The 14,106-nt window shown below is 35.5% G+C and overlaps 1 protein-coding gene across 7 annotated transcripts in view; it reads left to right on the top strand.

Moving 5' to 3' along the window:
- Positions 1-14,106, top strand: part of PPP1R13B (protein phosphatase 1 regulatory subunit 13B) — a 72,564-nt gene that overhangs the window by 31,866 nt on the left and 26,592 nt on the right. For 6 of the 7 annotated variants that reach the window (XM_071809677.1, XM_071809674.1, XM_071809676.1 and 3 more), the window contains exons 3-4: positions 2,539-2,658; positions 4,104-4,171. In XM_071809677.1, the coding sequence (XP_071665778.1) occupies positions 2,539-2,658; positions 4,104-4,171 (188 nt within the window). Of the gene's footprint in view, positions 1-2,538; positions 2,659-4,103; positions 4,172-12,177; positions 12,375-14,106 lie in introns of those variants that run through there. The other variant, XM_071809679.1, reaches the window with a different exon arrangement.

The following is a 14,106-nucleotide window of genomic DNA, read 5'->3' as shown; positions in this document are numbered from 1 at the left end:
TACTCCACACCCATTTGCCTATTTCACCTTTTCTTCATTCTCTTCTATTTAAACTTTTAAAAATTAAAATTTAATTTTGTAATAGTATTATGAAAACAATTACTGATAACTGTGTCTGAAGCTAAAACAACTGAGAAGAGTTTAACTGTAGGTTTTTTGTTTGTTTTGGTTTTGAATCTTAGTATTTCCAGAAAATATCCCTTTGTGCTATCCTAAGATCCTGTTTTCTTCCTGCAGTTTTTCTGGTTTTAAATAATTCAAACTGAAGGAAGGAATAGGGACTTCAGTTTTCATTGTGTCTTGTGCCAAGTGTTGATGTCCATCTCTTCTTCCTCTTCTCTGAATCTGTTTCATTTACTTAAGTTGGACAAAATGATTAGTTCTTCTTAATTTTCTCTGTTTCAGTGATGATGATGTTGCTGTTATTATTTTAACCTGTTGTCTGTCTAATTTAGGGCAACGTATCCCAAATTGTTTTTGTGAAAGAATTATAAAAGTTGTATAAAATGTTTTTTTCGCATTTCTCTCCATGGTGATGTCTGAAGAATATTAGCCTTCATTCTTCAAGGTACATTATGTAAATAAAACATTTCATTTTGAGTAGCTCCTATGAACAGGGCCTGACTTTTAATGGGAGACCAGCTCAACCAGGAGCGATGCTGCAGCCACTCCTTGCCATTCCAGAATTAGCCCAACCCTGTTCAGACATCCAGTTTTCTTGGTACTTTGTTATCAAGCTTCAGTTCTTGCTAGGTTTACCTAGCAATTTTCCTATTTGGGAAAATTTCCTAATGATCCTTCTCTGTCGTAAAGTCTCTCAACTAAACCATTTAAATATTTTTACACTCTGTGATATTTAGAAGACTCATGCAGCAGTTTTAGTGGATATGCTTCAAAGCACTTGAAATCTTGCCTTACTTTAGGAGTTGAAAAACCTGAAAATCATGTTTTTAAAATTCCTTTTCATGGACTGAGTTTTAGTAAGCCACTCACATTATTCTCTGCATAAACACTATTGACAAGGCTTCTTGGTGTCCACTTGACTAAGGAACAAGAAAAAGACAAGAAAAGCATTTATTTTTTATTTTTTAATCCAGGTGTCATGATTTTTTTGTTGTAGTGGGTTTTTTTTTAGTAGGGGTTTTTTCATTTTTTTTTTCTTAGTTTTTCTAGTAGTCAGCTGATTAATTTTATTAGCTTGTGGTTTAACGTCCCTTCCCCATTGAAAGCAGCTAGATCTCTAACTGTGGGTACACTGTATTAATCACTATTTGCCATGATTTTGATAAGGCGCTTCATTGTATTAAAGGCATTGTGAATCAAATGATGCAAATGTATTTTTCTTTAAATACTACAATTAAGTATCCAAAGAGTATTATGTCATGTATACATTTATGTAGTTCACAATGCATAGAAACTTAGGTAAATTTCATTATTTGTGATGTGTTTTTTCCCAAGTTTTCTGCAAGATATCTGTTATATATCTTTGAATCATTTTGTCTTACATGAAATGTGTTAAATATGAAATGGATAACAAATCGTTAGCATTGTTCTGCGTACTGCGGTTTGAGTTTTGGGGGTAGAGACCATTTTGCTTTTAACAACAAAGAATGCAAACTCCACCTTTTGGTTTCCATCCAAGCCTGATTTTCTGCAGTAATATTGTTTTTACATGGTGCTAGGAAAGCTAATTGAATCTCTTCTAGTATAGTTTTATTCTGATTAGAAGATATCTATAATGCTACGCTTGGTATTGATCTTTAAAAATCTTGAAAGGGAGATTTTCTCAACATAATGAAAACATGTAAAAATAAATGCAAGTATAATCACAGCAACAGTGAAGACTTTGCTTTTGAAATGTTTTTTTCATTTTGAAATACTAAATATATACTGTGCAGCCTATTGGGAATAATATATTTGATCGATTTGGAAGAAATAAGTACACTCTGAGAATGTTTTGCATTTCTTTGTGGGAAAACAAAGACTGACTGCTGCATAGAACTCAGCCTTTATTTGTTCAAACATTTGCCAGCAGTTCCACATATACTGGAAGTTAATGTCTGGTGTGGTGTATTGGAGTGGGAGCACCTGCTCAAGTTCTTAGGAGATGAGATGTCAATATAAGGATAAGACTTTTAGTCTGAGTGGAAACCTGGAGTTCAAATTGAATTAATCATTTTAATAACAGAACAAAATATTCGTCTGGTGATGATGGGGAGCAAAACTGCAAAGATCAGCATTGTGGAAAAGGTTGTGATGAAGAATTCCTAAATTAGGGTTGTAGGGTTTTTTGTCTGGTGTTGCAAACTGATTATGCACTGCTGTTGACCAGTGAGCTGTGATACAATAACAGGCTGACTTTTAATGCAGTGCAACTCTTGTCTCTTGCTATCTGTTCCTTTGACTTTGCATAAAACAAAACATACTGGATAGATTGAATTGCTAACAAAAAGGACACTCTAATTCTTAGTGAGAGTTCTATAAAACCTTGCTTGATTTAAAACAGTTGTGCTAAGTTCTTTGGTCTTGTACTTGTAGAGCGGCCCATACCATTTGATCACATGATGTACGATCACCTACAGAAATGGGGTCCCCGCAGGGAAGAAGTGAAATTTTTTCTCCGTCATGAGGAATCGCCAGCCGAAAGTAATGAACAGAGTAAGTGCACTTATCCTAAACACATCTAAAACATTTCTGAAGTGAGTTTGATCATCTGTTCTTGCAGTGAACTTCAGTAGATACAGGTAATAGAGCTTCCCTATATACCAAAGCCATTTTGAACCTTCTTCAGTGGCGCATTTATTCATATTCTTACATTTCCTTCTCTGGAATAATTTCTGCCAGTCTGTTGAGTAGTATTTTTGTAGTAAGATCAGTTTCTATTCTGCTTAATACTGATCCAAAAATGTTGGTAGGTAGTAGAGGCTTAATAAATTTTTTTTTCTTATCGGAAGTCCCTACATTTTTAGAGGGTGGGACTGTGCTTTTTGACCTTCCGTTGTCTTTCAGTTGTCCCAGAGAAAAGACTTAGTAAACGATTTTGCCTCCTTTAGACACCAAAATCTGTTTTACAGACAGCATTGGCAGAAGTCTCAGTGGCTTTACTTTCTCAGTACTTCATGTAGATATATTTCACAGGGGTGATAATTCACACCTTGTAAAATCACTGGTCTGCTTGGTTCTACAGGAAAAGTGTTCATATAAAACAGTGCCATATTAAGTGCGGCTTTCTTAAAAGACTGGAATTAGAAAAAAGGATTTCAGTTTTCATAGACTATAGTTAATTTATGAGAAGACTTTTGAGGCCATGCATTATATACTTAGTGTCTGTCAGACTGTCTGAAAGACAGGAAAGGTATCTCAAAGTGAGATGTATATTTGCATGCTCAGATTATCCTTACTCATTCAACTAATCTGACTACTTCTGGCAACTCAATTTCAGCTCTTGTCTGAATCCGTATTGCGTTGAGCTGGGGTTTCTTTCCATATTTCTAAGCGGTTGCGTGTTGCGTTGAATGCCAGAACTAGCAGGCCCAATGATCTATGAGGCATTCTTGTATTAATGAGATACCCCGTAAAATACTCAGTCCTCCTTTGGACGATACAAATTTAAAGCATGTTAAGAAATTTAAGATATACCTGAAGCCACAGAGTTTCATATAAAAAGAAAATGTCACTTCTGAACCGTGCATGTAAGGCTTTTTAATTAATCATTGACATATGGATCAATCTGTAGATTAAAGTTCTTTATAAGGCATGGGAAAAGCTTCCTCTACTACATTCATTTATAATGTATTCAACTGAAGCTACTGCTGCTTGTGGAGGCAGAAATATAAAACTTCAGTAGTCACGCTCAGCACATTCCCTTTATGAGATCATTGCCTAAGCACAAGTCAGAAAAGTAGAGCTGCATGTCTGTACTTTTAACAGAGGAAGTCTGTGAAGTAAATATTTTATTTCTGTTGACTCCACTGCTTACAAAGAATAACCTAGTAAGAGTTGAAACTAGCAGAATAAAAGTTATTGAAAGGGACAGATTCAAGAGTGAAAATAATTTGTCTTGAAAACTGAACTTTGCACTGAGAGTGATACTTTACTTTTAGGTGGACGCCAAGCCCAAAATCAAAGAAATGGCATAAATATACCTGTGGAGAAACGTACAGAGAATGGGGTATGTAATAAATCCTAAAGGCTTTGGATCAATTACACTCAAATATTTGATGTTTTAAAAATTCTTGTTTTTCAAGATGTATTATGGTGGGAACTGGTGGAAAAAGCAGAGACCTTGTTCTGGTTTGATTTTTTTTTTGTTTGGTTTTTTTGTTATAAAGTGAATAGCAGAATATGGCTTTTTTCATTAACTGCTCTAAATTTTCTGTCTAGAAAGAGATTCACTTCCATGATATGAGAAGCCTCTGGAATCTTATTAATTACTGCATTTTCTAATCTGTCTTCCTCTGTTTTATTCATCCTGTGTGAAGAAAAAAGTGGCTACATTTTTCTTTCATACTAGTATTGCATGTCTGGGCATCTCTTCTCATTTGATTTATTTCACTGTTATTTTTTTGTGACCTAGTCTCGTATGTTAAAACATGAGAATGTATCTTTGGATTGGCATGTTTTCACGTGGTGATAGAAGATGTTGCATGCTCCTCAGAGCTACTGCTTTATGCTGGTTTTTATGCACTTGGTTCATTTCTTTGCCTATTTTTTTTTACTATAATATTACTAGGTTTCTAATTTAAAATTTAAAATGCATATTACATAACATAGGGAACCTGTTTGGTGGCATTCAGTGAATCCTGGCTGGCCATTCTGCTGCCTTTCCTGGGACACTATAGCTATAGGTAACTATTTTAAAACATTTTAAAATTTCAATAAAAAGATTTGAGCTCACCAGTTCATAGTTGCATTGTCTCTATGAAGCACTTTCAGTTTCTCTATCTCAGGGTAAAATAGTGCTTTAAAAAGTTTAAAAGCAAACAAAACTTAGCAGGTTATTCAAGCCAAGATTTCTTAAAAGAAGAACTAAAATGTTAAAATAATTGTGTAGATTAAACAGTTCTGTGCTTGTTTATTGTCTAATAATTGGCATCTAAAATTCACACACGCACTTAAATATGCAGCAACAAAGTTGTTTGGTCCGTTTGCAGGTTGTAGCAGCTCATTTTGTGTGTGGCATGTGGGCCTAGTGGAAGGAATGTTTTTCCCTATTCAAAACAGTTAATCATGTATGGCTTTGTACATTCCTGTAGAGAACACGAGTTGATCCCCTCTGCTGCACAGATCTGTTTATCCGGCTTCCATTGTCACATTGACAATGCAGTGAGATCATAGCGCTGTGAGGTACTAGGGGAACATAACTCTTTCATGACCTCCCCTGGTCTATTCCTCTATGTAAGTCAGAGCACATACACTTAATTTGACACTGAATATCTCTGGAAATTAGGACTGATATGTGCAGTATGTTTTATAATCTCATTTATTGGCAACACTAAAGTTTATGATAGCATGGCTTTGTATTTAGTTCCATTTGCTGTTATTTTTTATGGGTTAAACTCAGACCTGGGAACTTGAATAACACTGTTGCCTTTGTGCCATTCAGCATGTATTTTTTTTAAAATCCCCAAATGTTTGGCCACAAAATTAAAATTGATTAGGGAACTGATTACTTTAAAATGGACTTTTACCAGGTTTAGGAAACTATTAAAATACAAGAATGACTAAAACCCAAAGAGGTTATATTAATGTAAATTGTGGTGGGTTTTATGCCAAAAATGATACAAATTAGGTTCTGAAAATATATAAAACTAAGATTTTCAGTTGTGCCAAGTTTTAAATCAAAGGGGGAGGGGGGAAAAAGAGGTGGCTTTGGGATCAAGGGTTTAATCAGCTTACACTTACGTAATGCATTAGGCTTATTCATTGTTACGGGCATGCTGAGTGTTAAACGAGCCCCCAAATCAATACAAACCAATGGAATATTGAAGACACCCCAAATCTTATCAAATATTCTGCATTCAGGTATATTTTTATTATGTGTACTGCTTTAATGATAAAATATTAATATGTAATATTTAATAGTCTATAATAATGGATTTTTACTTAATATCTGGATAGAGCTGAAAGTGTGAAATGCATAGAAAACTTCTAAGATGAATGCTTGCTTTAATGTTTGAATCAATAGTCTTGGCAAAAATGATGGGCAATCTGTCTGGAATTCAATTTAGATAATTCTGTTAATTGGCATTTTGTCATATGCAGTAGGATTTTTTTCTTTTTTAAATGATATGTGCTTGATCAGCAATGGTTTAAAAATGGTTAGCTTAAAATCACATTATATAAATGCTTGAATTTCATTAGATTATCTTCCAAATAAAGATTTAATATTAAAAATAGAATAGGCATTGTTGTAAAAAGAGTACTTATCTGTAAGTGCTCATCTGAGAGCCTTACATTCTGCATAACAAACTCTTGAGTAAAAACTGTAAGATTTGTGAATTGGCTAGTTCTCTTATTTCTAAGGTGACTTTTTGGAGTTTGCTTTTTCTCTACAACTCTCCTTCTTGGAAATGGAATTACACTGTAATCAGAGCCTGATCTCTTCCTGCCACTAAACAGGTACAGATACGTGGAGATCAGATTGACATAACTGAACATTTCCCTTTGCCAGGGAGATTGAACTTCCCTGAGAAGAGCTGCTGCCTCCTCCTCCCTGTTCTTTAGTATGTGTAACTGGGCCAGCTTGACTTGAACACAAGTTGTAACAAGGGAATTCTAATGAAATATTGGGAAAAAATATTTTCTCAGTGGGAGTAACAGACATTGGAGCAGGTTGCTGGAAGTCTGTGGAATTTCTGTCTAGCTGAATAAAGTCCTGAGTAATCTGAACAGGTTGGAACAGATGTTATTGAACCAGGTGACTTCCAGAGGCTTCTTTCTACCTAAATTATTCTTTGGTTCTGTGATCAGGCAGCTCTGGGTCTTGTTTGCTTCCAGATTTTGTTCCATAGAAGCAGCAGTGGTCTGAAAAATCGTGAGACAGAGCAAATATAGTTGTAACCACTGGGGGTCAGTGGCAGACAGGACAGGGACTGTGAGCCACCCGTCCTGGTGCAGCAATGGTCATCAACAGGAGAAGGGATCAGAGATGCCCTTAAAAGAAGTCCCAGAAAGAGGACTGACCGGATGGTGACACTTGTCCAGATGAAAAAGTAATCAGATAACTGAGAAGTTTCTTGGAGATGAGCAAACTAAGAAGCAGGTGCAGCTTGGGAGGAAAAAAATGGTTAGGGGGATGAGAACATGATAAAAGTATATTGGACTGCATAGAGATAGATTAGTGTAATGAAAACTGTCTTTACATGAAGACAATACTCATTTGCTGTAGTTGCTTATTTGAAATAATTTTTCTAGTTGGTAACGTACTTGAGGAGAATAAAATGTCAGTGTGTGGTCCCCTGTACCATTCTCTCTAACTTATTTTTTCACTCGCTAATATTAAAGTTGCTCCCTGCATTTAGAGAGACTGATGTCAATGAGCTTTTTTCTTGATAGATATTGACTGAAGCCTTTGACAAGAAATGCAAAGTGGAACCTTATTTTTCTTTTTTCTCACACTATGAAATTTGTGTTAGCTTAACTGTAGAAGGAGGAAAAACTTCACCATCATCCTAGACTGGAGAATCACAGTCCTGTCAATTTTTTAGTCTTGAAGCTACAATCAATAGATAAAGTTGAGAATTAAAATTTTGTGCTGATTAGATAACAGAACTGAGCTTCCCCAGTTCTGTTCAAGTGGCTCAAATCAGGCTTTTAGAAAAAGTGTTGCAAAAGGTAGTCCAAGTGTTCTAGCATCAGAAGACTCTTACACTTTCATACGGGGGGAGTTGCTCAGGGAAATTTCATTAACAGATATGTTAAAACTTCTACATATGTGTGCATGCAAAGCAGTTTTTAATAGTACTGGTTTAACCTAGGAGAGTGTATGGTTGCTGCCGGGGAGTAAATAACCATCTGATCCAGTCAGTCTGTGTATCCCATTCCACCAAGGCAGCAGTAAACCTCAACTGCTTTTGATTTCCCGTGCTGTGGCTTGTCAAATTCTAGGCTTAGAGTTTAGATAGATTTACATGTGGTGCCAAAATCCTTGAGTAGAATTTTTTGTTCATTAATTTTAACCATTTGATCCATACAAGTGTGACCAGATACAAAGGCATTAAACAAATATATGACAAAATGTGTATTAAATGTTATGATATAACAATTTTTTAAAATGTGTTCTAAAAGTGTCTGATAAAGAAGTTTCAAAGATGGTTGAATGGTTTTACAAGTGTGCTTGCATAGGCAAAATACTTAGTGGTTTCCTTAGCCTGTCAGGCAAAGATATGACAAAATCTAATTGTGAGGAAAAAGGCAACAAAGGTAAATTTTTAAAAGAAGCAGGAACCTCAAGAGAAATACATTATATGTACTTGCTTGAAGTTTCTCATTTGAAATGTTGAAGGATAAAGAGCTTAGCCTAGAATAGAAGTTGTTCTTCAAACCTGAGCTACAAATTCAATTTAAGCTTGTAAGCATTAAGTACTTTCCGTTTGCATCGTTTAATGAACGAACAACTAACTATGTTAGTCTTGGAAATGTAGATTCTTTCAGGGGTCTCATAGCGAAGTCTAAGAAAATAATTCTGTTAAAAGCTAAAAAAAAAAAAAAAAAAAAAAAGAAATCTGAAGAAATTTTCTTGCAGGCATCCTGGAATATTTTGTGCATGTAAAAAAACCCTGGTAATTAAATCAGATCCAAATTTTCCTAATTTTCTGCTGTAACTTTGCTTTTGTTAAGGGAAAGTTATTGTATCTGACACTTATACAGTCAAGGATGTTCCCTTGTCTAAGACATGCCTTCCTAAAATGATTTTTACCTGTCAGAGGGGGGAGCCTTGCTGGACCTACTGCAGCTTCTGCACCGTCAGACTTCTGGTTCAAGCCCTGGGTCAGCTTAATAGAGTTTGGAATCTCCTCAGCCTGATACGGTTCTTTGTTAAGTCTGTCTGAAGCATCTTTCAGACAGCTGGCAGTATCTTGCTCTTCAAAAAATAGAAAAATGAATCCAACTAAAGGACTTAAGGGAAAAGAAAAATCAGGAAGTAGAAATAAATTACAATCTAAAGCTAATTTTAATGCATCCAAATAGCTTTTCAGTTCTTGCTGGCCTAGAAATCCCAGGCTCTTCATACCTCAGTAGAGGAGAGTTATGTAGGGTAGCATCTCTACAAGAGTAATAACTATGTGATCTCATAGAAAGAACTTCTATGAAACTGTAAGGAATTCAAATAATCCTGACCTCATACCTCACTCTGAGACCTCTTGTAAACCTTTTAGGCAGAATCATGTCATTCTTGGATTTGGAATTTCATGAACAGTGTTTTGGCATGTCCTGTGCAATCTCAAATGTATTTCAATCCATAATGGACAAAGTTGCTAGATGCTTACATATTATGAGAACGATTTTACAAGCTTCATCACACTTTGTGCTCATTTTCCTGTTATCATTTTAATTATTATACCATTAGTTTATGACTAATATTATTAGCTCATATCTGACTTCCATTTGTTTTGAGGAGTCTAAAGATAGTTCGATTCATTGGGAACAGGAAACACTCTTGGAACGCACTTGGAACACTGTGAAAGGCCTGTTTACCTCCATGTCTCCTCCATGTATTTACAGAACTTTTAATCTCTGTCGCTCTAGGTCCCAAATATCTATCTAGGTGGCTATGGGTATGAGAGGTACTCACAGTACACATACTTGTAGTATAAAGACTTTGTAGTTCTGCTGCTCTTCTGGGCATCAAAGATTGTTCTGCTCAACAAGTTGTAGGGAACAAAGATGTGGTTCTCCAGTCCATAACAGCCAAGAGGTGCCTTCCTGTTTTGCAGGGGAGGAAAGACCTAAGCTGCATCATTTACTTAGTCTACAGCTTCAATTCCCACTTTGACAGCTCTGACTTTTCCTCAGATGTGGCTTTGCAGTTTTACAGCAATACTTAGTTCCAGATGTCCATGGAAGGGGTGGGATGAGAAGTCCTGTCCATTTGTTTGTTTAACCTCTGTGATACTTATTTTCCTATACTTGTATTCTGAACATGAAGCAATACAATTCACTCTTTTCCCTACATTTCTACCTAAATGAAGCATGTGGAGAATTACCTCCAGTTGTCACTACACACAGAGGTCCTGAGTTGCTTGGCCCTTGTATAAAGGTAGAATAATTTAGAATAAATGAGTGCTTCAGCTGACACGTAACATTATACACATTAGCTCATAAAGTAAACGTTACTTAATGAAAAATAACAAATGAACTCTTTAAGTATTGCTGTGCTTTCACAGTCCTTGCACCAGCACTATAAAGTTCAATGCCTTTTGTCACAGTTGTATCCTTTTGCAGTCACATTAGTACAGTTTTTAGTTAAGCTGTATATTTTAATTTTACGTTATTGAAAGGATGATTGGGCTTGTCCTTTCCTTTATTTCTGTAGTTCCTTACAGGAGATGGATTATGAGATCCACTGTGTCAGTGCAGAGCTCTGAGAGCTTAATTGTGAAAGCTTGAGAGTTTATCCCTCTGTCTCTCCGAACAGCTTTCAGTTCTGAGCAGGAGACTCTTCTGGCCCTTACAAGGCCACAACTATTCATTTTCAGGCCACCTTTGGAGTTTTGTCTTTTATGTAGCTGTGTCATCTGCAGATTAGTATTTCCTCTCATATTTTTCACATTCTCTGTGGTTTTTCTTGTTCAGTGCTGCTGTGGTCTCCTTTCTCCGACACACCTTTCCATCTTCACTGGCTTGTTCATTTAGTTTCCTGTCCATCCAGCCTTTGGACACCTTGCATACCTATTTCCCACCCGTATACTGTTCCCAGGCAAGTGAACTTTTCCATTTCTCTGTCTCCGCAGCTGCCTCCAGATCCAATTGTTGTTAGGTTTGTTCCCCCTGCAGCCTTCCTCAGATCAAAGCGGAGAAAATGAAAGTCCCTCTGGCTAATTTAGGAGCAAGGGAGTTGAACTTGTTTTTCTTCCCTTATTCCTACTGGATGATCTTACTCTACAGCTCATACGTTTTCTTCCTTGCTAAAAATAAGCCTGTTCTTTATGCAGCTGGAGTATTCACTATATTGTGCTTGGACATACAGTTTGTCAGTGCCCTTATGGAGACCCATTTGGCTGGATCTCTTGTGTAAGTGCACTGAATTATGCTTCAATTACTTTATTGAAAGAATGAAGAGAGAGTGAACTTGCGCGTCTTTGGGGAGTTTGACAAGGTAAATTACGGCTTTTTATGTTTTCTATCTTCCACAATATAATAATTTTTAGATACATAGGAAATCGTTAATGGCATTTAGTATTGTCTCCAGTGTTTAATATTTAAAAATCCTTAACTCTAGGTTTTGGCTTGCTGCAGTCTTCTCTGACTTGCAGCTTCTTGATTCATGCTACTACACACATGCTTTAGCTTTATTGCTGCCTTATGTATTCATCTTATGGCATGCAAGATTTAAGAAAAAGCTCAAGTATGTAGGGAAAAGCATATAGCAAACACTGGAAAGATTATTTGCATAAGATTGGGGTCTCTATTCTGACTGTACTGTTTGCCTTTTATCTTAGGCAGTCTCTGTTAATAAATAAACTGTTAAATTTCAGGAACTCTATTAAATTTTAGGCAGTATAGTTACTGTCACTTTCAACAGTAAAATTAAATACGAAAAGTAATGGTTTTCCTGATCTTTTTGGTACTCAGTTTTTGCACAGAGTTGGTAATACTACAAAAATACTAATGGAACCAACATTTTGTGTGTCTTTAAAGCTAAATTGTCTGTATTCTCATATTTACAGTTTAAATTGATAACTGTGGAAGAACTGTGTATTGCTCAACATTTTTCCATTGAATATAAAAAGTGCAATGAATCAAGCTGATTGTAGTTGACAGCTGGCTTGATCTTGCCGTGATTAGGTCTTTTACTGCTGGCAAAATCCACTACCCTTTTCTGTTAGCTGGTTGTTGATGAATGCAGAGAGACAGCTTTTCATATCGATAAAGAATTTGGGGAAACCTTTATTTCACGTGGAATAAGATTTAAAAATACCCCACCTCCTCTTGATTGCACTGAGCCAAAAAGCCATGCAAGAACTCAAAAGACGTGTACAGTTGTTGATTTGGCTTGTTGACAGCAAGCAGTTAAACAATTAGTGTAGACAGAAAATAACAGAAACATGGAGCTGGAGCATGTTGAAGCAACGCGAACATTTACAGCTGATGGGCAGTGCTGCAAAATAAAGATGTGCTCTCTTACAATTACATGGGAAAATAGCGAACAGGTAATTAATTACTTTTCAAAATTTGTTAGTTTTGTACTTTAGTGCGTGTGTTATTTAGACACTGTGTAGCTTTTGCACGTTAGTTTAAATGGTTGTGGATTTTGCTATCACATGGCCAGAATGCAGACCAGTTTGGGCTTTCTAACTCTCTATCTCCAAATTGAAATTCTTAGTTAATCAGATTTTATTAGATGCATTTACTATCATTTTTAAGACCTGATCAAAATCTTATTACTTTGAAATGTCACGGTCAGCTTTTGCTTTTAACAACATAGGTTATATAGGAAGTGCAAGCCATACACTAAGTTTCACAACATACTTTTCAATTGTATGATACTTATTTTCAGTGCGTTTCTGATATGGAGATGTTTTATTATACTCTCCCCATAAAAACAATATTACATCACCACAGAAAAACTTCATATTCAGACAATTACTTAAGGGAAGAATAAACACATTTGATGCTAAATGTTATTCAGACAAGTGCATCTTCACCATACTTAGCTATCCTGTCAGAATAAGATGTTGCTTTCCTAAAACACCCAGAAAAATCTAGTTCTGAGACTATTTTAAAGGCACTTGTACAGTGTGTTTTCAACATGTATTGTAACATGTCTATTAGTCAGAGTAAAAGGATTGGTATTGTAAACAAGTCTGAAGTTTAGTGCACAACTGATCTGTTATTTCTATAGGAATGCATCATTTCTTCTAAGATAATTTACTTTTGTTAGAAATATCAGATTGATAATATTTTGATTCAAATCAGCTGCTGGGTATTTTAGTTGACACTAAAGTGAATATAAACAGTTTTGTGGTTTCTCTGGATGTTTAAAAGTGTCTGAAGAACAAGGAAGAAAGCAGTATTTAAAATAAGCAAGTTCCAGGTAGTACTTTCCTATATTGTAGAAGTTATTTATAAGCAGTTCATTTCATATCTAGCAGATGTTCAATATATATGCTTAAATCCTTTTCTAATTTTGAAAATCTATTTGAACATTGTTTTGATTTTTGTTAAGTTCGGCCTTTTAGCTGTTCTGTGGAAAACAGAGGGCAACCTTGCTTCTGATATTTCTAAGCGATATAGGAAAACAGGAAATCTGGAGTCTGTGGCTTATGCTGAATAGACTTCAAGCATTTTATTATCTGGAGTGACTTATTAGCATCAGCAAGTTGGAGGAATTGCTAACATGGTAGAGTAGCTTATGAGAGGTGTTAAGATTTGATCAAATATAAACAATGTGAGATTTTTCAGCAAATTGTCATACAGTTGAGGCATGTTTATTCTAAGAAACTGTTAAGGTATTTATTTGCACAAATAAGATAACATTTTTATTATTAATTTCTGAGTAAAATGATCTAATTCCATTTGTAATGTTAATTTTTAAGATAGTTTGATTATCAGGAGATAGAACATGCTAGGTGTATTTTCCTTTAATTGCCAATATTCTGGTTGCCTTTTCTGGGTTTAATTAGCTTATTCATTTCCATTAAGCTGAAAAAGGCACGTGCTATTGTCATTGGATTCTTTAAAATTGATTTCTGCTACTGGCATATTTCTGACCCAATTAAAAAAATGCAAGGCAGAGCTGTGGATAAAGCCACTAAACTGGAAATAATGTCACCCATGTCAAGATCAGCAGAAACTGCATTATAGTTTAAATAAAAATAGAAATTTTTTTGTAATTTTGTAGTGTTATATATGAATTTTCGCAAAGGATTTTCAAGTTATCTT

This window comes from Patagioenas fasciata, chromosome 5 (genome assembly GCF_037038585.1).
Source record: "Patagioenas fasciata isolate bPatFas1 chromosome 5, bPatFas1.hap1, whole genome shotgun sequence".
Taxonomy (NCBI): Eukaryota; Metazoa; Chordata; class Aves; order Columbiformes; family Columbidae; genus Patagioenas; species Patagioenas fasciata.
This window is presented reverse-complemented; position numbering and strand designations above follow the sequence as displayed.